The following is a 26,724-nucleotide window of genomic DNA, read 5'->3' as shown; positions in this document are numbered from 1 at the left end:
TTATGGATATCATTTTGACAAAGAAGATCATGGTTTAATTTGGTAAATCACTTGGATGTGTGGGACTACCGTATTTCTCTAGAAGATTCTTTGATGGTCTTGTTTTTTGGGTTGATTCGATACATTATTTTGATGATTGAGATTAGTTGAAACCTTGGTATCACTTGGATGGTTGAGAGTAATCCATTGATCTTTGAGTTAATTTAATAACACATTAAGATGGACCAAGTTTGTTGAAATCTCATGACATAATTTGGATGGTTGAGATTAATTAATTGATCATAGAAAATGGTAATTTCCAAAGAAAATAAGATTGAGAAGTGAGTACCTCAATTTTTTCATCAACAACTTCTTGAAGGGCACTAAAGAGGGAATCCTGTAAAGAAAGAAATGGGAATGGTTTCAAATCCTATAATGGTAAAATTGAAACCATTGGATGCAATTCCTAAGTGCTAAATTGGTGAACTTTGAGATTGGTGTTAAAAAAGGAGTTAGGAGTGACTTCAAGAAAAAAAAAGCAATAAAAAATAAAAAAGAAAGGGAAATAAAAGAGGGAGACGAGAGAAGGCATGAGTAGGGGTGCTTACAGTTCGGTTAGGCCTTTTTTGTAATGGAATTGGCACTATCGATTTTTGGAAAACCGGTAACCGAAATCGAACCGAAGCCAATTGGTTAACCAGTTGACCAGTTCGGATAACCATCAATTCGATTCATTAGTTTTTTCAGTTTTTAAAATTTTACAATATATATTATAAAAATATATATAAATATATAATAAAAATTATAAATATATATAGAATATTATATTTTAAATAATAAATAGTATATCATATATTATAAATATATTTACGTATATAATGCATATTTATTAATTTATAATATATACAAATATAAAATATATATAATATACATAAATATATACAAAATATATAGAAATATATGTATACTGGTCGGTTCGGTTAACCACCGATTTTCTATATTGGTTAACCGAAACTGAACCGGTACCTTTGGTTTTTGTTTAAACACCGAACTGAAATTGAACCGATTGGTTTGGTTAACCAATTTTTCGGTTCGGTTTCAGTCGGTTTGGTTTTTCGGTTTTTTTGCTCACCCCTAGGCATGAGTGAATCAAATATTGATATTGTTGTTGTATGGAATGAGATGCTCCACAGAAAGCCATTAATAAAAGCTGGAGAAAACTTTTTAGGGATTTTACAACAAAACACATTAATCTCAATAAATAAGAAAAGAAGAGGGTCTGCATGCATGTAGACATAGAATGATGGAATAGAAAAATAAAATAAAAGATATTTTGGTATTGGAAAAGTTTGAGAGTTGACAAATGATGCAACTCAAATATAAAGAAAAATAATTGAGCAATTTGATCAAAAGAAACAAGAAAATGAGATTGGATGAAATTTCATTAATATGAGATTGATTACAATGAGGCAACAAGATTGGGGACTCACTCATCTAAGAGAAGAATTTTCAACTCTCAAAGAAAGCTCTAGGCTTCTCACAATAAAGGGAAGAACTAGATTGCTTGTAGCTTGAGATTACAAGGATTTATATAAATAACAAAATTACTTGTTGAAGTATTTAATTTAAAATTAGTTGTTGGGGCATTTAATAAAGTTAGCTGTTAGAAACCCACTAACAAACTAGCTATTAGAAGTCCACTAACAAATTGAGTCTGAATTTCTTGCCCACAAGAACTCTATCCATGTCTACCTACATAACATCACAGCCACACATGGAGAACATCTCATCCTCCTACATAGTATTATGCATGGGGAGATGTGCCCAATGCATGGAGGTTGTGTGTTGTGGGTAGACGTGGGCGGGAGATCTGGAGTCTAACAAACTAGCTGTTAGAAACCCAGTAACCAAAATGGTTGTTGGATGCCCATTAGTGAGTTCAAATGTAGGCCCACTTGTCTTCGTTTAAAATGATATGGTACTTCTTAGGCATGAACTTGAATTGCATCAACAAGAGATGGGAGAAAAACATTGAAAATAGTTGGTGTTATTATAGGAAGCATTTTTGTTTTCAACAAGGTTCTTCTTGAATTCTATTTCTTTATTAAATTTTAATTCTTTACATTTTCTTTAAGAAGTTTAGTTTGTTATTTTGCTACATTGAGTGGCGTGTTAGTTGGATTTTTCTTGTCTCAAGAATAACTTTCTCTCCAATTAATAGGGTAACAAATCTAAAAATGTATGGGGCAAAACAAGGTTTAGAAATACAATATACAAAGGTTTTGCATTGTACATATTTGTATTTGTGCTCTTCTCAACCAGATACCTGACTAGAAGATAACCCTTACTAATTGCTTTCAAAAAACCAATGCCTCATTCTCCCCCTCCTCTTTCCATTAACTCCTTTAATTATCTCTTCTAATTAATTATGCCATTAACTCTACCCTTCAATAACTCTTGCCACTAATTCTCTCTCCTCTTCATTACTACATTAAATTGTCTAAATGCATTAACTTTATCTATATCTATAATTCTATATTTAAATTTAACTATAATTTTATATACATTAAAAATATTTATGTTAAATTATAATTATCAATAAAAATAATTATATTGAAATGGAGATATTTAATTGATGGTGCGCGATCTGGATGCTCATAGTTGGAGGGCAACTCGGATGTTGGTTGCTTAGTTGGTCGGTCAAACTACAAGGAAGTAGAGCTTAGAGGACCCAGGGTCTAACCCGGTGTAGGCGCTCCGATTTTTAAGTTACTGTAACCTGTGTGCGAGTTGAAAGTTTGGTTGCAAGTAAGCTAGAATGCAATAAATCATTGTGTACCTTTTTGAAGTTGGAGGTGAGGCCTATATATAGGTGTTGTTTGGTATGGTTTTCACGCATCGTGTTTGAGGTCTCCGGGAGGTCATGCCTAACTGGTCCGAAGTCCTTAGAGGTAGCCATGCACGTAGACCAGTCTTCGCACCTTGTTCGGTTTCCTTCAGAACATTCGGTGCAGGGGCCAACTTCCGAGAAACCCGGGAGTGATGGGATATGCATGCAGAATTGGTCGGCGAGCACATCTCGCAAGTCGCCACTTGGACCTCAATTAGGTCGGGAAGCCATCGAGGGAGGTTTCTCCTCATGTCAGGGTTACTTTGGCCCGTACTGACGATGTGCCACAGATCAACCTTGGACGAGGTGTTGCTAGCCACAGCCAGATTTCCACCAGGTTGGCGGAGGTAAGTCGCTAGGTTGACGACAGAGGCAGGTCGTCAGGTCGGACTTCATCACTTTGGCTAAGGCAAGTCATCGCCTAGGTGGTGTCGAGGTGTCATCCAACTGTTCTGAAATGCCATGTGTCATCATGTCACTGGAGGGCCAAATCCATCATCATCATCAATGATATATTATTAGGCTAAATAATCTTCTTAAATTTAAAAGATAATTAATTTTTCAATTAATTGATTAAGTAATTTATACTTTAAATAAATATTATTTAGTTCACTCAACAAATAAAACTATTGTTTTAAAAATGGACTTTGAGGCTGAATAGTTTTTGCCTCTAGGCCATGGGTTAATAGTAGACCTAGCAATTGGGTTGGGTCAAGATCCTTTGGGTTGATTTCGGGTCGGGTTGCCAAATGCTAGACCCTAACCCTAAATGTTCGGGTTAGGGTTGACCCGTGGGTCGATTTAGGTCATCCCAAAAAATAACTGAAATTAAAAAAATAAAGAAAAACTACATGAAAATGCCAAAATTAAAAGAATTGACCTTAAAATTCTAAATATAAAATTAAAAAACTTGGACATTTAACAATTTAAAGAGTAAACAATAAAGACTAAAGACTAAATAGAAAAAATTGAATAGTGGAAACTTATAAATAGTCCCAATTAAACTTGACAATCGGGTCAGCGGGTTGACCCATGACCCAATCCAACCCAACCCAATTTTTTCCGAGTTGGGTCGGGTCGGGTCATTCTCACATTTAGGTAGCTAAATATGAGACCCTAACCCTGTTTTTTCGAGTTGGGTTAGGTCGGGTTTGCGGGTTGGGTCAACTTTTTGCCAGATCTAGTTAATAGTTCAAATGTTCAGGTTGAAAAATCAAAGTATGACACATCTTCCATCTCTATATGTATGATATGATATAATATAATTACATTTTGTGTGTGTTTATATTATTTTAGGTTCAATTTTTACTTTTTTTATTTTACTTTTTAATTTTTTATAAATATATAAATGAGTTGGAAACTGAAATTTGAGACCACAAAATGAGTTAGTTTTTATATAGTGGGGGTTGTAAAGATCGTGAAAAGTTAGCCACTCTCACAAAAGTGCGACTTGAATTGTGATAAAATAAATTAGACATAACCCAAAAAAAGCATGAATTGGACTTAAATGAATGTCATTTAATTGGAAATGTCATAAAGCTCTTTTTCTCAATTTTTCATTTTTTCTTAATAAAACCCGTACATCACACGGGTCTCGACTTGTATAATGTGGATTACAAAAAGGTAATTAGGTTGAGAACCCAGTTGCCCAAAGGGGTTTAGGACTTGTTCATCCAAAGAAGATGGGGCTCACTCACCTAAGAAATGACTCTCAACTCTCAAAAGAGAGTTCTAAGTTTCACAAAGCAAAAGAAAGAACTTGATCACCCTTTGCTTGAGATTACAAGGCTTTGTATAGAGAACAAAAGTTAGTTGTTGGAGCATTATGTGAAACACTCAATATTGGAGCATTTATTGAAGCTGGTAGTTAGAAACCAACTAACAAGCCAACTATTAGAAGCCCACTAACCAAAATTATTGTTACAAGTCCATTAGTGAGTTTAAATTTAGGCCCACTTGTCTTATTCTCTGGAAATGATTTGATGCTTTTCAGAGTATAATTTTAAACTACATTAATATGTTACATTTTTTGTGGTTAATCAAGTGATTAGCTAGTTCAACTTTTAAAAACCATCATCTAACTGGAACCTAAAAAGGTCATTGTCCTGGTTTTCATTGTGTGACCATCCATTAGACCTAAATCTTACAAGACTATATGGAATATTACTAAGAAAAAATGAAAAACAAATGATGGGGGATAGAAAACTCCAAACTAATAGTACATCTTATTAGATATACTAGGGTACAACTTAGGTGGGTTTCATGTTAACCTTTTTATAAATTTTCAATATGCTCAACCATATATATATATGTATGTATGTATATTGATTGTTGAATATTATTAGTTGCTTATGGGAAGAATCTATAGGCTTTAAAAAAGGAAGAATTTATAACTTGAATTTTAATTGATGGTATAAATACTTTCAATTAAAACTGTGAGACAATAACAATTTCATATCTTTTGTAGTTTATTGTGATATGGTGTTACTTTAATGTTAGCCCTAAATTAAAGCAACACTTAAAATGTCAATTTGTGTGGAAATGTGGACTACTTAAAATTATTAAACATGTAGGAAATATGAAATATTTAGTGTAGATTTATTATAGAATTTTTATATATTACAAATATCAACCTATGAAAATATTTGTTAACTTTTTGGAAATGGCATACTTCTTTGAATAATTGTATTATTATACGGTGATGAAACTTATGATTGTAAAATGATTATATAATTTCAAGATGGGCTCTTTCTTATACTTTAGAATAAATTTAAAGGTTTAAGAAATTCTTATCTAGTACCTACTATTGATATTTAATTAACATATTTTGTTTTATTATATTTTATTTAATATAAAATTTATGAACATATGGATCTTCCTCTTAATGTTATTAGCTTTCATAAGAGTTTTTTTGATAGAAAATTCTTTCATAAGATCTAAAATATTAAGCATGGATTATATTTTATTTAATTGTATAACTAAACACTTTATTAAAAAATAAAAAAGCCATCAATCTTGGTAAATTTGAAAGAAAAGCTATTATTAAAGAGTTGATAATTGAGAGAGTAGAAAGGTCTCCTATTCTGCAAACTTGACTTCTCAAAAAGATTATAGTTTTCATCTACCACCAATATAATAACTAGTTGTACTGTATTTTCATTTATGATAATTTTAAAACTTGAGCTGGGTATTTTTGCAGAAAATGTTTTTTAAGGGAAAACTGTTATTAAAGTATATGTAATTAGGATAATAGAAGATCTCTCATTGCATGTATTTGTCTTCTCAAGAAATTTGCAGCTTTTAGGCACCAGTAATTCAGCAACTAATATTAGTGACAATAATTTTAAAACTTGAGTTGATATTTTTTTATTGTTGTAATTTGTTACCACTATACCATTGGAAAGTTTGAAACTATGTAATCACTTGGAATACAATTAACACCATCATTTATAAAATTGATAAATTTATATAGATAATGGATTTGAAAAGAATATAATCATATTAAAACAAATCATTTAGATGATGTCTATGTACATGTACATTGAAAACTTTACATTGTTATAGTTAATAAAGTAAAACTTATTAAAAAAAGTATTTTGAAACACTTGAAAAAGTATTTATATTCCAAAATGGTTTTATTTTAGCGTCCATGGAAATATTTTGTGAAAATATTTGCACATTTAAAATATAAATTAAAGTTGACCATGTGCTGGTGTCATATATTAAGAAGGAATCCTGATGATTATTTTATTCTTTTATACCTCTTGACAAAGAGTTGTCTCTGATGGCAGGCAGCTGCTGATGCTAAGTACTATGGAAATGTTGAAATTTACAATATCTTGAGGGCTAGAGGAGCCAAAGTTCCAGTAATTTCAACACTTTTCTACCTTTTGTATCATTTTATGGATAGTTATATTACTTAAAAATATATATATATCATTTCATTACTTTAATGTTGTTCACCAAATTTCTTTTTCCAGAAAACTAGGCGGACACCAATGACAGTATCAAACCCTCGAGAAATTCCAGAATATGAACTTAATCCAATGGAACTTCAGGTTCGCAAGGGTGATGTTATTTCAATGGTATGATCTTGATTCTTTATAAAGAAATAAATTATGATGTGCCTTAAGTCATCTTTGCATTGTCATAATAGTAAAACTAATTGCACAAGCTCTCAGTCTGGGCTTAAGCCATGGCTTTTTCTTTTGCTAGTGTGCGTAATCAATGTTGTGAGACTTGGATTAGACTGGTCAATGGGACTACGAGTACGAAATTGGGAATCAACAATCATTTTAGTATATGTTTCACATCAATGCTGTATAGTTTTTTTACGGTGTTGTATATGTGTGGGTTGGAAGCATCGTTTTTGAAGTAATAGTGTCTTTTTTTGTTTGCAAACATTATTATCAGTTAGGATGTTTCCTTGGGTAATAACAATATCTTCTATTTAGTACCAATGCTCCATATCTGTTTTCAGCACTGATACTCGTCATAGGAAGTCCACATCACTGCCCCATCATGTTCTCGTTGGCAGCAACGAGCTTCAAATTGAGAAAACATTGAATTCAGCATTTTCCTAGACCATGCCTTCTCGATTTCTAAGGCGTGGTTTGGAGCACCGTTTTTTATGAAAAAACGGTTCCAAACATGTTATCATTTTCTAAAGCACCGATTTTTCCAATGTGGTGCTGATGTATCACCATTTTCTGGAATGACTTTGAAGTCAAACACCGCCTTAGTACTTTTTTTCTTTTTTAAATCCTAATTTGTCAAATTTCTGGAAAACTAATAGACCCTTCAAAAGCTAGAAAAAACCAATGAAAATTGGTTGGGTTTTAATGACCTACTCAGATAACTAGTTTATCATAAATTTTAGGGAAAATAATATAGGTACCCTATACTTTGAGGGTAATGACATTTTAGGGTTTGAACTTTCAAGTACAACACATTAGTATCCTAAAGGACCTAAACCTTTTGAAATATACACTCTAGTCCAGCACCATTAATAAATGTTAATGTGGATGACAAAATTATCAAAATGCCCACTATCCAATAATTCATTTATGATTAATATTTTGGAAAAAATAAACAAATTAGAGAGACAATTTAGGATGGCATAATGACTGGAAACACAACTTTAAAAGTTAATAATCTCTAAAAGCCTGCAAGGAGTGGAGGTTGCCTTCGTTATTTGTTTGCTTCTTTTTAATTCACATTATTTTCAAATAAATCTTTCATTTCTCACACTACTGTTTATAGAAATAAAGACATTGAGAATGAGAGAGAGACAAGACTTCATTGTTTATTGTTACAAAAAGGGGGTAGGACTGCACAACCATTATACCTAGTTGATTCAGAACTGAAAAGAAAATGAAGGTTGATGCATAAATCACCATGTTGCTTCATCACATAGTTTATTCAAATTGGAGGACAAAAATGAAAAAAAAAGGGCAGTTTTGGAATTTTAAAATGTTTAATGCAAGATTACTAGCGAAATGCTAACAGTTAAACTTGAGTGTATATTTTAAAAAGTTCAAAGTATTAAAATGGCACATTTGAAGTTGAAGCCCTTAAGTGTCATTAGGTCCAAAGTATTGGGTACTATATGTAATTCATCCTAAATTTTAAAATAAACAACAAGAAGACTTAAACTTGTGACCCGTAGGTTGATCAAATATGTATACATTTTTAAATAAGATAAGAGTGAAGAGACCACTTCTTTTTAAAATCAAGAGACAGATCATTTAGATATTTTGTATATTTCAATACAGGTATATGTAGTGAACAGACTTGACCCCAATCACTTCTTTTTAAAATTAAGAGCATTACATATACATGTATTGAAATATACATTTTTTATGGTATTTATATGATGTCACGGTCACTAGGTCAACCCAACAATTACATAATTTGACATATGACCCAACGGGCATTCAATTTTTATATCCAGTCCGAGTCTTACACAACATTGACATAAATATATTTTGTCATAATTTTATGAGAAGAATCGTCTGTAGCAAAATAAATTGCTCAAGCTTCAATTCCATTATTTCGTATACACTCATTTTGACACTTAAAGTGTGTTTTTTGTATGCCACTCAAAAGCATATTATACAGAAAATTAGAAAAAAGTTAGATTTACTTTATTTGTATTTCTTATGTCAACATGCACTTTTAAGTGGGTTTTCAAAATTATTTATAAAAAAGTGATTTTTCAAATAGTTAAAAATATATAAAAATCATATTTGTTCTGTTATTGTGCTAGACCTGCATGTGATTTTTTTCATCTAATATTTAAAATACTTAAAGAGCTTTATTTTATCTACCGCTCTAATTTCCATTTATTTATTTCATCTAATTTTTATTTTCCGAAATAATATTCTATAGTTTTCATTGTATTGTTTGGTGTATTTAATTGGTAAAAATAAATCTTTGATATGGTGTTTGGTTGTTGTTTCTACATTGAAATGGTGGAATAGATGCAAATTTTATGTACTTTAGGTTCTTTGCACCTTTTTAAAAATTGATATAACCATATTTTCCGTTATGGATGGTTTCATAATAATATTTTATTTTATTTTTCATTGACAGGGTACTTACCAAGTGGCTAAATGGAATGGGACAAAGGTTTCTGTAAAGATACTTGATAAGGAGTGCTATTCGGACCCTGAGAGCATGTATGTGTTCTTTCCCTTTTCTTTGTTTCTTTAACCGAAGAGTTATCTTCATCATTTAAAGGAAAAAACTTTTGCCTAAATATGCTTTGTTATTCCTTTTTTATTTAGAGAAAATTTTCAATTAGTACTTTGTATTTTGGGCCTAGTGCCACTTTGGTCTCTAAATTTTAGAACATGATAATTTAGTACCTAAACTTTTAAAATGTGTCAATTTAGTATCTATCATTAATCAACTGTTAAATGACATTTGAAAAGACACAAATGCCCTTTGGGTGTCATCTAATTTTTTTTATCAACTATATAAACAATAATAAAAAACAAACATTACTAAATCCTTGCCTCTTCTATTCAAGAAATTTGGGGTCATTAGAATGCCCACTAAGATGTAACCCCAACTTTTTTGAATAGAATAGGCAAGGATTTGAGACTGTTCATTTTTTGTCAACATTTGGATGATTGATAAAGAGAATTAGATGACACTCGAAGGGCATTTGTGTCTTTTCAAATGCTACTTAATGGCTAATCAACAGACTAGTTAATGGTAGATATTAGATTGACACGCTTTGAAAGTTCGGATACTGAATTGTTGCGTTTTAAAGTTCAAAGACTAAAATGACACTAAGCCCAAAGTGGATACTAATCGATAACTATTCTTTTTATTTATTTAAAATTCTCCAATGATTACAAACTTCAATAACAAAGAGAATATCAAGGGGGCAAGTTGAAAGATGTTATGGAGCAAGAAAATGGTATGTTTACAAGGGATGAATAGGAATCAACTCCTTTGGACTTAAATGGAAAGTATGGTTTTAAAACTGGTATAGGCTAAAAAGATCTAGCTTACACATGGGATGTGTGTAAACCTCCTGCATATTTATGTTTTTAGCATAAATGGATTCCATTGGATTCAGTTATCGATACATGAAGAAGAAAAAGGAGAAGGGAAAATTTTTTATCAGTACCTTGTATTTTGGCTTGAGTGACAATTTGGTCCCCAAACTTTAAAATGCGACAATTCAGTATTCAAACTTTCAAAATGTGACATTCCAGTATCGGAATTTTCAAAATGTGACAATCCAATACCTACTGTTAATTAGTCCGTTAATCAGCCGTTAAGTGACTTTTGAAAAGTCAAAAATGCTCTAAGAATGCCATCTAAATCTCTCTATCAACCATCGAAACATTGACAATAAAATGGACAGTTCCAAATTCTGGATTCTTCTAAATAGTCATCAATTTTTTTGAATAGAAGGGGTTAAGATTTGGTACTATTCAGTTTTTTGTCATCGTTTGGATGTTTGAAAAAGAGAATTAGATAGCATTCTTAGGACATTTTTGACTTTTTAAATGTTACTTAACAGCTGATTAACGGACTGATTAATGACATGTATTAGATTGTTACATTTTGAAAATTCAAGTATTGAATTATGGCATTTTAAAATTTAGGGACCAAATTGTCACTCGAGCCAAATTACAAGGTACTGCTCTGGAATTTTCCAAAGGAGAAAGAGACGGTAAATGCAACCCTTCTATGTCTCTTAGTATGGGTTTTGCTCTTGTGTGCACAAAAACTATGAAGGCCATTTGGTTGCCAGATATGCATGATCTCTTGGAACTGATTTTTCCAAATCTGGGTGATGAGGACATGTGTACGGGTGCCAACACGTTGGATTCAGTATGGATTTCACCTGAGCCTGACCTGATTACACCTCAACCTTTTGTTTTGTTTTTTTTGCAATCAATTGCACCACAGCCTGAGCCAATCTGTTCTTATGGATAGGATGGAAGATGTTTTCAATGAACGTTGAGATGTATATGTAGGGCGCCAATCTGAGCCCACTGGGTTGGGGTGGTGACAGGGCACAAAGTGGGGCAAGGCAAGGTCAGACAGATAAGATACAGAAATATGTCAATAAAATGGAGAATGAGTGAAGAAAACAGTTGATATCTGTACAGGCTATGGCTTGTTAATCAAGGAACGGAATACCTCGTAACTTGATCCTCTCAGAGCTTGGCATTCCACGATCTGAAATCTACCATAACCTGACAAGGGACATACCAAACCTGTTTCAGTATTAGTGGGAAGGGGAGGGTTACCTCATTAACTCTCTCTAGTGACATCCCTAATTAAGCTTACTGATGAAATATTTAGGTGTTCCTTTATTATATTGATATATCTTGTATTTCAAGTTTTTTTTTTGAACTACTTTACTGACGAGGATTTGCTCTTGTTAGCCTGTGGCCTTGGTTTATATTTTGTTAATCCCTTATTTTCTTATTCTATGATCCTGAACTCTTTTGATATATGATTTTCAGATACAGGGTCAGGGTGAGTTAAATTCATGGTATATATCCTGGAAAGATTTGAATCAGTAAGTTCAAGGAAGTTATCATGGATACTAGTTAATGGGAAATGCATTGGGTGTGCCTTTTGTTGAGCTGATAATAAGACCAGAGCTTTTATAGGGTAATAATCATATAACAAGTACGATCAATATTCCATCACCAATAATGTAAGGAAGGAGTTCACATCTGCCTCTAAGAGAAGGCGTCCAAAAACGCCCCACATGTACATCTCAGCATGCATTGTGTTTTTGGGAAATGTTTCCAATACCTGATTGGAATGTGTTAAGGGTTTTGGGGTGCATTCTGTGGGGGACAGATAGGGGTCTGCATTATTGGGTTAAAACCAAAAAATTGAATAGAAAATTTCGGTTTTAATTTTTTTGGTTCGGTTAATTTGATTTTTGGAAATTTTAATTTGATTACGTTGGTTTTTGAAAACTTTGGTTTTCAAAATTAAAAATTCTGTTAACCGAAAAAACTGAATTAACTAAGATTCTTTATATAATATAATACATAATATATAATATAATATGCTATATTTATATATTAATATATTATTTATAGTATATTATAATGAAATCCAATTTCATAATATATATATATATATATATATATATTTATTTATTTATATTAAGTGTTCAGTCCACCCTTAGAAATGAATCCTGACCGTGGATTGATGCCAAATCCACGGACAGGATGCGGTTTATATTAAGTGTTCAGTCCACCCATATATTATACGTTATAATGTACAATATTTTATGTATATTAATGAAATTTAAATAACTGAAAATTTCGATTTAGATTATTTCGGTTTTCTTGTAATTCGGTTTAGTTTCGAAAGACCCAAAGAAAGCAATAACAAAATACAGGACACAGAAAACAACACCTTCGCCTGACCCTCTGCCGTAATGTCCACTGCATGTGCTAACCTGACAATGCCATCCTCTAAACAGTCTTCTCAACCTCTTCTTGTGACAATCCATAGGCTAGAGAATTGGCTTACCGTGGAATCCAAGTATCCAACTGAGTGAGATTTTCATATTAGTGACAAAGTGCCAATCCATAGGCTAGAGAATTGCCTCCCTGATGAAGTGACAAAATGATCAAGGACATGAATCTAGCCTATTACCATTGCAGAATCTCCTTCAACTTCAAGTATTCATGAGCTAGCGACTTCCTATGTTTCTTGGTTGATGACTTTCGAGTTGGATGACTGTGTAGGGTCTAAAACAGATGGAACCTGAGCCATAACGTTTCTTGTAGTAGGAAGTAGGAAGCTCCATGTTGTTGGGCAAACTAGATATTTTGTTTTGGCATTACATTCTATTGAATCCATATTGTTTGCCTGTCTTCAAAATTTTGCTGCAATGAGTTGGTTTTATTTTTTCTGTTAGTGGTTGCTTAAAAAGCTATTATTTCATTTTTTTCTTCACTAGCATTTTCAGTTACATGACTTTGATATATATTTTGTGGAACAGAAATGCTTTCAAGCATGAATTAACGTTGTTAGAAAAAGTTCGACATCCTAATGTGGTTCAGTTTGTTGGAGCTGTAACTCAGAATATACCAATGATGATTGTGTCAGAGTACCATCCAAAAGTAAGGAAGTTGTTCTTTATGTATGAATATGGTTGGCAGCAAAATGTGAGAATTATTCTATATGCCAGAATATGATAGGATATGATCAAAATACTGAAGGGGCTTGAGCTGTCAACTGCCGGCCATAAGACCACTCTCTTACCAACTAATCTACTGAACTACCTTTGTATTATGCTTATACAGTTCATTTTTTTAACATTTGTTATGTTTTCTTATTTACAAACTTCACTTATTTAGCCATGTATCTGTGCCTGTGCCAGTTACCGTATCTGGGCGTACTTTAAAAAACTCTTTACATTCACCACATACACTATCTAGACTTCAAAGAATGAATTACTGGTTCTCATTTCGGTACGATTTTGTCAGGGTGACCTTGGAAGTTATCTTCAAAAGAAAGGGCGTTTATCACTCTCTAAGGTTCTGAGATTTGCTCTTGATATTGCCAGGCAAGTTCATATTTGCTTCTACACTACAATTATCCCTTCAGGATATTCCTTCTTAGTTTATTGTATGAGATAAAATATTTTATCATGCCCCACATGGCACCTTTGTATTTGCTTCAAAATATTTATAACCATCAAGTTTTTGAGTCGCTAAGCTATTCATGTATTAGAGAATAAAACCTATTCAAGGACATCACTTAACAGCTTAAGCTTTTAGGTTGAATGGTTCTTTGAGAGGGTATCAGAGTCACTTTGACTAAGTGGTCTCGTCACCCCATTATAATTAATTAAGTTTCAGCACATGGTATGGGTGGGTCTGTGCTGCTCATGCTTCAAGCCCAATAGGCTTTCGTGTGAGGGGGCATATTAAAGAATAAAACCTATTCAAGGACCTCACTTAACAGCTTAAGCTTTTAAGTTGAATGGTTCTTTGAGACATGTGTTGTTTACAATGCTGTTTCTTTTTATTCAGGGGCATGAACTATCTTCATGAATGCAAGCCAGAGCCAATTATTCATTGTGATTTAAAGCCAAAGTAAGACAACCAATAGCCAGAGTTAGTTAAATAGGTAGAGTTACGGATTGTGTTTTCTTTGTACTCATTGGGGTGATGTACTGTTCTTTACTATTTGAAGTTTTGGTAAGGTGCCAGAAATATTTTGCTGGATGATGGAGGCAACTTAAAGGTAACGGGATTTGGATTGATAAAGTTGTCAAAACTTTCACCCGACAAAGCAAAATTGGCACAACCAGGCGCTCATATTGACCCTTCAAGTATGCTCTTCCATATGTCCAAATTAATTTAGATAATATCCTTCTGTAATCGAATTTGTTGCTTTAACAAGATTGAAGTTTGACATACAAATAAAGATTCCTAAGCTGGTTATTTTTTTTTACGCATTTACTTGATCAAGCTACTAAAGGTCTACCTATAAAGTTCTGTAGATTTTTCTTTGTCCTTTGATATTTTAGGAAAAATGTTACAGTTATTAGGAAAGGTTTTAGATATACTAGAACTTTTTTTTTTTTGTAGAAAGATATACTAGAACTGAAGGACCCATAAAATGGTAAAACACCCACTGATTTTGTTAAAGCATCTACAAAAATTTAGCTTTATTTTCCCAATGATGAAGCTCATTAACAGAAGGCATATATGAAAAGCAAATTGGTGATGGTAATTGCTTGAAGACCCCCTATCCCCCTTCTTATTAACATTAATAGCTGATGCTCCTCCTTTGAATGGGTCTTTCTTTTCTTGGACAAATGGACAGTCCCCATTGATGTTAAGGAGATTTCAGTGGTCCCTTTTTAATGGGGAATGGGAAATGAATTGGAATGATTCAATTCATGAAGCTTTAGCTATTCCTTTGTCTGATCACAGACAAACTTTATTGAGGGACTTTGGCAAAATATAGAGGGCTAAAATTTCTTAGGTTTGAAAATATGTGGTTTGGACATCTGGAATTCATGGAGTTCATAGAACAAAAATAGAGTAGTTACCAGATGCAAGGAGATGGTTTTGTAATGATGAACAAATTACAATTGCTTAAGGATGATTTGAAGATTTGGAACAAGAGTGTACTTGGGAACTTGAAGAAAAGCACAAAATAAGTATTGGAAAAAAATGGCACGGTGAGAGAGATTGGAAGAAGAAAACTAACTGCCTAGAATAGGAGTGGAAAAAAAGAATGACAGTTGAGTAAGAATAAATAATGCACAATGATCAATTGGATAAAAAAATCTTGAGAAATTTGGTTAAAGGCAGGGGATAAAGCGCATTCTTTTTTCATGCATTTGCAATGAGGAGAAGGAGAAGTTGTATTGCAAGGCTGCAGGTGAATGGAAGTATGGTGGAGGATCCAAGGATATAAAAGTTGTTTGCAACTTCTACAAGAATCTTTTCAAAGCAGTACAATCAAGAAAATGTTTTATGGGGGGAGCTGGATTTCAATATGCTGAATGAAGATAGTGGGTTGTGTTAGAAAGAGATTTTGATGAAGACATTTGGAGGGCAGTGAGTTCTTTGAATGGGGACAAAACACCAGGGTCTGATGACTTTAATTTCGCCTTCTTTAAAACATGTTGGTCTATGGTTAAGGAGATGTTTAATGTGTAGAGATTTGTTCTTATAGAATATGGTGGAGAAAAGTGCCAGTGCTACCTTTATTTCCTTAATACCTAAGGTTGAAGGGGCCATTGAGGTGAAGGTTATAGGCCTAACAGCTTGATCTCATGTGCATGCAAGATAATGGGGAAAGTCTTGTTGGAAAGGTTCAAAATGGTGATTCAACAAGTGATAGGTCTGACTCAAATGGCATTTGTAGCAAGAAGTGGATTTTAGATGGGCCCCATAGACCATGTATAATGACTAAAATACACATACCGTCTAAAAATACATAATACATAAAAATTTCAAAAGCTTCCAGTTTTTTCGTTCTTTGCTCCTGCATTAGAGATAATGTGGAGATGTAAGATAGATGCTACATTATAGATGGTTTAAAAAGTAAATGCCGGAAGAGGAATTACCGCACAAGGCCATTGCAAGATGATGATGAAAAAGTAGCTACTGAAGGGGAGGAAGGAGAGAAGATAATTCAAGTGGAGATGAGGTCACAAGGACGAGGCTCATGAAATTGAAAGGACAGTCAATCTGGAGTAGATGGTAGAAATAGAAGTGGAAGTAAAGCATTAGGGTTAGATATTCTTGGAGGGGTGGGTTTTGCTAGGAAAAGTGTTTAAAGATTTGGAAGAAAGACATCCGATGCCTTTGCAGGATAAAGGAGATTTTGGGTTCAGAAGAGATTGATATCAATTCTAGGTCAAAGTTTATAAAAAAAGTTAAGTTTGTTTTTGAAGGAGATGGGGTGGGTTGCAGAGGATAGGGAGAGTTGGTGTTGGAGCAGTTTTTGAGAGAAACATGGTGCTGGAACTGGAAAAAAGTTAATGATGGTCAAAAGACACTAAGGGTATTGAGGAAGAAGCCTAATGCAGTGAGAAGATTCAACAACCAGAGAACTGCTCAAAAGTATTTGCAAGACTAAAAGGGGGTTTGCTTGGAATTGAGCCTACTAAGAAAGTGAATTCGAAGAAAGCTAGCAGGAGAGGCAAAGAGGTTTCTAATTAAGTTTGTAGAGAGGGTCATTTTTTTGTCTGTTGATGTAGGGTGTTGTTTGTGTCTTGTTTTTGTTTAGCGGGGGCGGATGGTTTTTTTTGGGGGGGTATCTGTTGTTTTTGTCATGTGGGTGGTTGTTTTGACATTTAGAGGCTGGGCTTTGTCTTTTGAGGTGTAGTCTCTTTTTCTTCTCTTGCTTAACTGCTGGTCACTTTTCTTTTCATCCTTATCTTTTTATTTTAATATATTTTTTTTTTCTTTTTATTACCAAAGAAAGAAGCAAATTCTGGATTTTTAAGAAAGATTTCACACAAAATAGTTTTAATGGAGACTATTTTAATAAAGGTATCTCATTAGATGAAGTTATTAAGCCTTTTTGAGCCCTTTTTTGCAGTTATTACTTGGTCTCCTCCTCCACCAAACCATATGCATCTAAGTTTTGATGGCTGTAGTATGGGCAATCCAGGTGGCTTAGGTATTGGAGATTCTAGAAATCATCATGGACACATTCTAGCCAGTTTTTAGATCATCACTGAGGTCCCTTTGACTGTTTATGCTGTAACTGCTATTACCATTGATGAAACTCACATGTTATAAAATTTTAATTTTTCCTTTTAAATATATAAATAAGTTGTTTATCCTATGGTTGTACTTAAAGATCACATAATTTTTGTTCTCATCAATGCTAGGTCTATATTTGGCACCCGAGGTCTATAAAGATGAAATATTTGACAGAAGTGTTGACACCTTCTCCTTTGGCCTTATTCTTTGTGAGGTATTGTTATGGATATCATCATAGTCACCATTATTGTCATTAGCATGTTATACTGTTTTGTTGTGTTTCTTTTCCTGATTTTAGCTTCTTATGTTCAAATGTTACAAATGAAGTTATTTAAATGAATAAGAGGCTTCACATGTCTGATTAAAATTATTATGGAATTCATCAACCATGGACATGCCTTCTAAACTTTGAAATTTTGAGCCTCCAACGTTTCAAAGCAATGATCTGGTCCATCTAATGTTAAGATGGGTAAGATCAGAAATTTTGTATTAACCTAAGCATAAGGGCATATGTAAACACATCAAAACACGTGCAGACAAGAATATCCTTGATGTAGATGTGTGCAATGTGCAGATTTGCTCATCTATCTGGCTATTTCATACACGTTGGGTCATTCCTGGCAGGTTTATACATTCCTCAGTGGGAAGATCTCTTTCAAGACCCAAATCCAGTCAGGATAGCTTTTGTTACTGTTGTTGTTTTTTGTTGCTTCCACTGATGTTGCTTCTTATTCTTATTACTTCTTTAGTGACTTAAAATCATCCAATCAAGATTTTTTAGTTGGATTACTTTACTACAGAATTTGCATATCATCTTTAAAAAAGTTTTCCTTGAATCACATTACAGGTATAGTTCATATCTCACCTCAATGATCAATCCAAATATAACCTAAATGATATGCCAACTAGCTAGTTGGTAAAGTCTGTATTAGTTCATACTCTGGATATTGGAATTAAATACTGACTTCACCCTTAAGGATTAATTACTAACCTGTTAGCTCATTGATAAGAAAATGGAAAAAAGTACAGAAGACAGGTAAAATAATCTGGAAAGAGCCTGCATGGCTCATGCAATACTTGTTTATTTCATGTAAAGGGGAAAAAACTACCTAGACCATCCATATGTTAAGTAGGCCCTTACATTGGAGGGAGATGGACTATCATCACCCTGGCTGGCCAATGCTGAGAGGGAAGCTGTACTTTGTCTGCCACTTTTATTTTCTTCACATGGATGTGGAGTGGGGGGGTGGGGGGGGGGGCATATGATAGAAGTTTATTGGCTACTGTCCCCAAAACATAACACTTATTCATTTAGTTCACCTGTTCAAGGCAAATTTCCTTGATAAATAGGAAGATGTTACCAAGTTCTTTCACATAATGACATAAGGAGAAGAAAAAAAATTACCATGAAGTTGTGATGACAACTGAACAGGGGGATCAGTCCGATTTTGAGAATGATTGATATTTGCATAAAAACACTTGCCACACCCAATATATCATGCACATTTCTTATATTAAATAATCTTGGAGAAGCTGTCTGGATCATTTAAATTTTTACTTCATGGTATGACCAAAATGTTTCATCTTCGATTCAAGTTGATGGCTTATGTAGAGCTGCCATACAAGAGTGAGTCCACATATTTCATGTGATGCCCTGCCATGATGCTGATTTCTTTCTTCTTTTTTTTTTTTTTCTCCATGGTTCAAGTTCATTGTGTAGGCAGTCATATTACGTGTTGATGCATATTATTATTATGGAAGGTTGTTTAATCAGTTGTTTTCTTTTTTTCTTTGCTTGACCGGAAAACAGATGATTGAAGGAGTGCCGCCTTTCCACCCCAAATCAACAGAAGATGCTGTTAAAATGATTTGTTTAGAAGGAAAGAGACCATCATTAAAGACCAAATCAAGAAGTTACCCCCAGGAGCTAAAGGAGTAAGTATATTTCTTCAAATTGTGAACTCAATTAAATATTCTGTCAGCTTGAAGTTCTTTTTCGATGGTTGAGGTGCATTATCTTGAAATGCAATCAGTTAGTAGTAGTGTTGCATGGATGCAGACATGAGAATCAGAATATGATGCATGACCAAGAGTCTGACTCAAGAAGATGATAAAACAAAGTTTTATGTCAAATAAACAGTGAAAGGAAGAAAATGTCACATGGAAGTGTCCCTCAAGAATCCGGAGTGCTGAAGTTTGATACATGTCTGACATGGACACTTCATCCATTTAGAAGAGTCCATGCAACACTGGTTAGTAGCAAGATAATTAAAGCAAGAGGTGCACAAAGAGAAATGTATCATCATTATCATTTTCATCATTGTAATCTAAGAATTATGCCAAGTATATGGGGTCAGCTATGTGAATCCTGTTTTGCCATTCTGTTCTATTTAATGCCATATTCATTGTTAAATTATGAGCGCTTAAATCATTTCTTACTACTTTCTCCCATGTCCTTTTTGGTTTTTTCCTATCCCTTCTAGACCTTTCAACTTGCAATAGATTGCTTATTCTTATGGGTGCTGTAGATGGTCTTATGCATGTGACCAAACCATTTTAGTCTACTTTCTCTTGTTGTTACTCCTAGGTTCCTTAGGATCACTTCATTTTTGACCTTACTCTTTCTATTTTTTCCACTCTTCCACTCATTTTTTGAAATATTGTTTCTTGACTACCCAACACTCTGCTTCATATAGTATTACTAGCCTTACAACAGTTTTACAGAATTAGATGTGATACAGTCCAATAAATCAGAAAAATAAATCACAGATTATAGGCAAAAAGGTGAGAAGAAAGAAGAGAAGCAGTAAAGAAAAGAAGAAAGAAGATTAAGAAGAAAGGAGAAGAAGAAGATAGTTCGATCTCTTCCTCCCTTACTCCTCTAATCTTTTATTAAACTTAACTTAATTGGAACAATTACAAATCTGCCCTTAAAGGGGTGGCCAATTCATAATCATACTAAAAATTAAATAAGAAAGGTTAACAAGCCCATAAAGTCAAGGCCCATTAACAAACATAATAAATAAGAAAACAAAAGATAACATAATAGTGCATTAGGCCCCATTCGACCTAGTATCTCTACACTCCCCCTCAAGCTGAGCATAGATATCAATCATGCTCAGCTTGCTTATATAGTTTATTAGCTTCCCTTTTGAAACACCTTTTGTCAAGACATCAGCCAACTGCTCTTCAAAAGCTATAAATGGTAGGCAGACTTCCCATGAAGCAACTCTCTCCCATATAAAATGTCTATCAACCTTTATGTGCTTTGTTCTATCATGTTGGATAGGATTATGTGCAATGTTGATAGCTGCTTGTCAACGGTATTTGAAAATTTGGATAATTCGAATATCTAATGGGTCGAATTCAGATATCCTATTCATATCCAATAGCTAATTGGATTCGAATTCAGATATGACCTGATTTGATTCAATAAATATCCGAATTCGACCGATTATTTAATTCTTATATATAATATATGGAATATTTAAATTTTTTATATAATTTATATATAATAGTTAAATTATATATTTTATATAAATAAAATATTTATTTTATATATGTATTAATTACCTAAAATAATTAATTGATCGAATTTGAATCGAATTGAATATTCGAATATTTCTTCGAATTCAGATATTGAATTTTTTACACCCTTACTAGCCATTATAGATTGCTTCTTACTCATCCACGAAATAATGTTCTCTACCACCATAGTATAGTATCCCAGGGTGGACCTCCTATCATCAATACATCCAACCTAGTATGCATTAGTGTATACTTCTAGTATCATGTGCCCATGCTTAGCAAATATGATACCCTTCTCTGGAGTACCTTTTAGGTAACATAAACTGACTAGTGACACTCACTACATAGGAAATATCTAGCTGAGTCATGCAAAGATAAAGCAACTTTCCAAGCAGTCTTTGGAACATTCCCCTATCAGCCAATAGTTCACCATCAGTAGCCGAGAGCTTGTGATTCAAGTCTATAGGTGTAGAAGTTGGTTTAGCACCAAGTTTTTCCAATCTCAACAAAAAGATAAAGAACATACTTAGGTTGAGAAATGAAGATACCATCCTTGGTTCGAGTAACCTAAATTCCCAAGAAATATCTGACCTTTTAAGGTTAATCACTTATTGTGTGCCATCACTAGTAACCTCAATGTCATCAATATAAACAATGAGTAGGGTCACGGGTCACTAAGGAATCTCTCTTTTTAACAAATAGAGTATGATCAGACTGAGTTTGTGTGTATCCAAAGGTAACGATGACAACCTAGAATCACTCAAACTAGACTCTAGGAGATTGTTTGAGGCCATAAAGGGACTTCTTCAATTTACACACTTTCCCTTGCATTTCCTTCCTATACACCCTTGGAGGTAAAGGCATATAAACTTTTTCATGTAGATCTCCATTTAAGAATGCATTTTTGACATCAAATTGGTAAAGTGGTTAGTCAAAACTAGCAGCCAATGATCTCAAAACTTGAACTGATGTCATTTTAGCTACAGGGGCAAATGTCTCCAAGTAATCAACACCATACATTTGAGTGTAACCTTTAGCAACCAACCTAGACTTAAACCTCTCAGTAGTACCATTAGAATGGTACTTAATAGTGAAAATCCATTTACAATCAACTAGTTCCTACCCCTCATACAAGTCCATAATTTCCTAGGTATTTTTTTTTATGCAAAGCATCTATGTTAGTCATCATAGCATTCCTTCATTCTAGTTTAGATAAGGCTTATGGGACAGACTTAGGAATAACATGTATAGAAACAAAGGCAAGAAAGGAATAGTAAGTTGAAGACAACCTTTTTCCTTTGTTATGTTCTTTAACTAAAGGGTTGATGGTTTCTTCCATCTCCCCTCTTTAAAGGGGAGGTACCATCTCGTGCCTCTCCCTAAGTTGTACTATCTTTGGCTTTGATTTAATAAATCTGAATATTCATTGATAAAAAAAAGGCTGTAAGACAGGTGTTTGGAGATGCAATGAGCTGCACACTTCCGTTTACCTTTTCGAAGGGCAATAAGGTCATGATCTAGGAAGGTAGTAGTAGGAGTAGAGGAGGGCTGACCTGATACCTTAGTAGTGATGAGAGGAGCAAGAGGCTTGGTTGAAGAAGGGGAAATAACTTGCTCATACACGAGTCTTTGTCTTTAGTACCACCTTTGTACAATGGGATGAGAAGTGAAAATGGGAGGGTGAGCAGGAACATGTGGAGAAGACTTAATTGGAGGAGACCCAATAGAAGTAGATTATTTAATCAAGGAATCAAGAGGAACCAGGAGAGGAACAACTGGGGACCTAGCAAACAACTCTTCAGAATGCTCCCACTCAAGACAAGTTCCAAAGAAAGTAATAGACTTTACAAATGTGACATCCCTAGAAACAAAGTGAGTTCCAAGCACTGAATCATAACAATAATATCCCTTTTGTGTAGGGGCATATCCTATAAAAACACACTTGTGTGCTTTAGGTTCAAATATATGTCCCTGATGACCATGGACATGCACATAGGAAATGCACCCAAAAACTCGAAGAAGAAGAGAAAAGAGATCCGCATCAAGAAAGAGAAGGATAAAGGGGGTCTTGAAACCTAGAACACAAGAAGGCATGTGGTTTGTCAAGTATGTAGCTGTAAGGACAACATCCCTCCAAAATTTAATAGGAAAATGGGATGCAAAAAGGAGGCTTTTGGCAACCTTAACCACATGATGGTTCTTCCTTTCTACCACTCCATTTTGTTGTGGAGTGTAGGAACAAGAGTTATGATGTATAACCCCAAATGCATCAAAATAGGACGAAAGATTTTTCTCAAAATTTTCCTTTGCATTATCAGAGTAGAACATTTTGATCCAATTGTTAAATTGGATAAGAATAAGTTCATAAAACCGTTGCACAATGGTTGGCATTTCATTTTGGGATCTCTTAAGGTAAATCTAAGTAAAGTGTGAGAAATCATCAACAAAAAGGATAAAGTATTTGTAACTCCTCATAGTAGATAAATGATATGATCCCCACACATTAGAGTACATAATATGGAAAGAAAAAGTTGATCTTTTATTACTCACTAAATAGTAATGTCTACAATGATTTGCAAGTTCACATGACTCACAATGAAGACTAGATAGAGATATCCCTTTAAACATTTCTGGAAACAAATGACTTAAAGTAGAAAAAGACAAATGACCAAAACATAAATGACATAACATGACTCAATCAACAGACTCTATAGAAATAGACTCCAAAGCTACCCCATGAAGTGGTCCAAGACTTCCATTAGGTGTATCCATCAAGTATATTCTATTTGTCTCATAGCCACTCCCAATCGTCCTTTGATATTTCAGGTCTTGGATAACACAATGGGTAGGAAAGATTTGGGTGCTGCATCTTGTCCAAGAAATGACCACCTAAGAGTCCCCTTCCACCTCTAGATTGTGGAATCCAAATTGTTTATCAAACTTTAACCCCTGCAGAAAGCTGACCAGTACTGTTGTCAGTGTATCACCATGCTCTAAGGGTCCTAAATACAAAACCACCACTCTTCCTTTTGGGTCTTGGAAGACACCCCCTATCCCAGTGAATGCCAAATTTTCTATAAAACTTCCATCAGAGTTGAGTAGTCGATCAAGACTACAGTCAGTCTTGAATTCCAAAAGATTTCGGATTGAGAAAAATAGAAGAAAGAGGGAGAAGAAGCAGAAGTACACAAGGGTTTTGAAAGGAGGGACAGATCGAATGAATTTGCCGCCGCCACTCTCTCAATATTTATATGTTATGTTCACTAATTGTAGGAAAGGGCAGAATTGCCCTTAATGCTTACATGGCAAATATAACAAATAAAAAACTGAAATAACAAGCTGTCTAAGATAACTACCAACTAACACTAACATAACTAACAAGGGTTACATGTGCTGTCACACGAACACAGTGGGGACCACAGCTGTGGGGCCCACATCAGTGTTCTCTACACTCCCCCTCAAGTTGGGAATAGATATTTGTCATTCCCAACTTGAATAGGTCTGCTTCTAACTTCTTCCTTGGAACAGTTTTGGTGAGAAGATCTGCGAGCTGCATGTTGGAGGTGATATACAGGAGATACACTTCTTGTGATGAGACCCTTTCTGTGACAAAATGTCGATCAACTTCGATATGTTTAGTTCTATCATGCTGCACCGGGTTGTGAGCTATATTAATAGCTGCCTGATTATCGCAATACAACATCAAGGGTTTCTCATAATCAATACCCAACTCTTCAAGTAGTGACTTCAGCCATAGGATTTCAGCCACTCCGTTAGCCATTGACCTGTATTCAGCTTCGGCACTAGGGCGAGAAACAACACTTTGTTTCTTACTCCTCCAAGAGACAAGGTTACCTCCTACAAGGGCACAATATCCAGAGGTAGACCTCCTGTCATCAGCACTCCCAGCCCAATCAGCATCTGTATAGACCTCCACCTTCATCTGATTATTGTTCTTGAACAGTACACCTCTACCTGGGCATCTCTTCAAGTATGCTAATATTCTCTCAACTGCAAGAAGATGAGTAGTTCTAGGGGAATGCATGTACTGGCTGACAACACTGACTACATAATTGATGTCTGGCCGTGTGAGGCAGAGATATAGGAGCTTTCCAACCAACCGTTGGAACATAGCTTTGTCTTCAAGAGGCTCTCCACCCTCTGCACTGATCTTGTGATTCTGTTCAATGGGTGTATCGGCAGGCTTGACACCTAACTTTCCAGTTTCCGCCAACAGATCTATAACATACTTCCTTTGAGAAATAAAGATCCCTGTTTAGATCTAGCAACCTCAATACCCAAAAAATATCGCAGTGCACCAAGATCTTTCACCTCAAACTCTTGATGAAGGAGCTGTTTAAGGGACTTAATCTCACTATTATTATTCCCTGTCACTACAATATCATCCACATATACAGCAAGCTAGGTCAAAGAAGAGTTCACTCTTTTAATGAACAGTGTTTGATCTGACTGGGCCTGTACATAGCTGAATTTTCCAAGGGCTAGTCTGAATCTATCAAACCAACCTCTAGGGGACTGCTTTAGTCCATACAATGCCTTATTCAGTTGGCAAACCTTCTTACCTGTCTCTGCATCATGGAATCCAGGGGGCAACTGCATGTAGACCTCTTCCTATAAGTCTCCATTCAGAAAGGCATTTTTAATGTCCATTTGGGATAAGGGCCAAGAGTAACTTGCTGCAAGGGCTAATAGAACTCAAATAGTGGTCATCTTGGCTACTGGGGCAAAAGTCTCCAAGTAGTCTATACCACAAGTCTGAGTAAAACCTTTTGCAACTAACCGGGCTTTGTACCTTTCAATGGAGCCATCAACATTATGTTTCACAGTAAATACCCATCTACATCCAACTGGTTTCTTTCCTTTGGGTAGGTCAACTAGCTCCCAAGTATTATTTTTCAAACGGGCATCCATTTCAACTTTCATTGCATCTTTCCACTCTGGAACTGATAAGGCTTCTTGCACTGTTCTGGGGATAGGAATATCAGCAATGGAAGTGAGAAAGGACCTGTAAGAGGGAGACAAGCGATCATGGGATACAAACTGGGAAATGCAGTGAGCTGTGGATGTGGTGCAGCGTTGTTTCCCTTTACGAATCGCAATAGGGAGGTTAATGTCATCCGAATGAGGGGAAGTAGCAACAGTAGAAGGTATCTCAGTGGGCCTTGGGACTATAGTACCTAGATCTGGATCCGTAGAAGGAACTGGGGTTGGCCTGGACTGCTGATGACTGAGATCAACCTGCCTGCATCGCCCATGATAGACTTTCAACTCCTGATCCCTCTGACAACCCTCACCATTATAGCCTTCATTACTCAATGGAATGGGTAAAGGAATAACCTCAGATGAGTTAACCTCACTCTCACTGCGCTCCTCCTGAGGAAAAAGACCCAAATTCCCCAAATTCTCACTACTCTTCCCCTGAGGAGAAACCCTTGGATAATAGGGTGCCTCCTCAAAGAAGGTGACGTCCATCGAGACAAATTTCCTCACTGAAACAGGATCATAGCAGCAATAACCCTTTTTGAGTTTGTGCATAACCGAGAAAAATGCATTTGGAGGCCTTAG

General features: G+C 34.7%; 1 protein-coding gene across 3 annotated transcripts in view; it reads left to right on the top strand.

Moving 5' to 3' along the window:
* LOC104586836 (integrin-linked protein kinase 1-like) overlaps positions 1-26,724 on the top strand; it is a 42,623-nt gene that overhangs the window by 1,877 nt on the left and 14,022 nt on the right. For 2 of the 3 annotated variants that reach the window (XM_088894744.1, XM_010244202.2), the window contains exons 2-10: positions 6,661-6,735; positions 6,850-6,954; positions 9,464-9,549; positions 13,374-13,494; positions 13,861-13,940; positions 14,410-14,472; positions 14,590-14,711; positions 17,739-17,824; positions 19,421-19,545. In XM_088894744.1, coding sequence (XP_088750870.1) covers positions 6,661-6,735; positions 6,850-6,954; positions 9,464-9,549; positions 13,374-13,494; positions 13,861-13,940; positions 14,410-14,472; positions 14,590-14,711; positions 17,739-17,824; positions 19,421-19,545 — 863 coding nt within the window. Of the gene's footprint in view, positions 1-6,660; positions 6,736-6,849; positions 6,955-9,463; positions 9,550-13,373; positions 13,495-13,860; positions 13,941-14,409; positions 14,473-14,589; positions 14,712-17,738; positions 17,825-19,420; positions 19,546-19,669; positions 19,863-26,724 lie in introns of all 3 variants that reach the window. The other variant, XR_016080418.1, reaches the window with a different exon arrangement.

This window comes from Nelumbo nucifera, chromosome 1 (assembly GCF_055504915.1).
Source record: "Nelumbo nucifera cultivar China Antique chromosome 1, China Antique-T2T, whole genome shotgun sequence".
In the NCBI taxonomy this organism is placed as follows: domain Eukaryota; kingdom Viridiplantae; phylum Streptophyta; class Magnoliopsida; order Proteales; family Nelumbonaceae; genus Nelumbo; species Nelumbo nucifera.
This window is presented reverse-complemented; position numbering and strand designations above follow the sequence as displayed.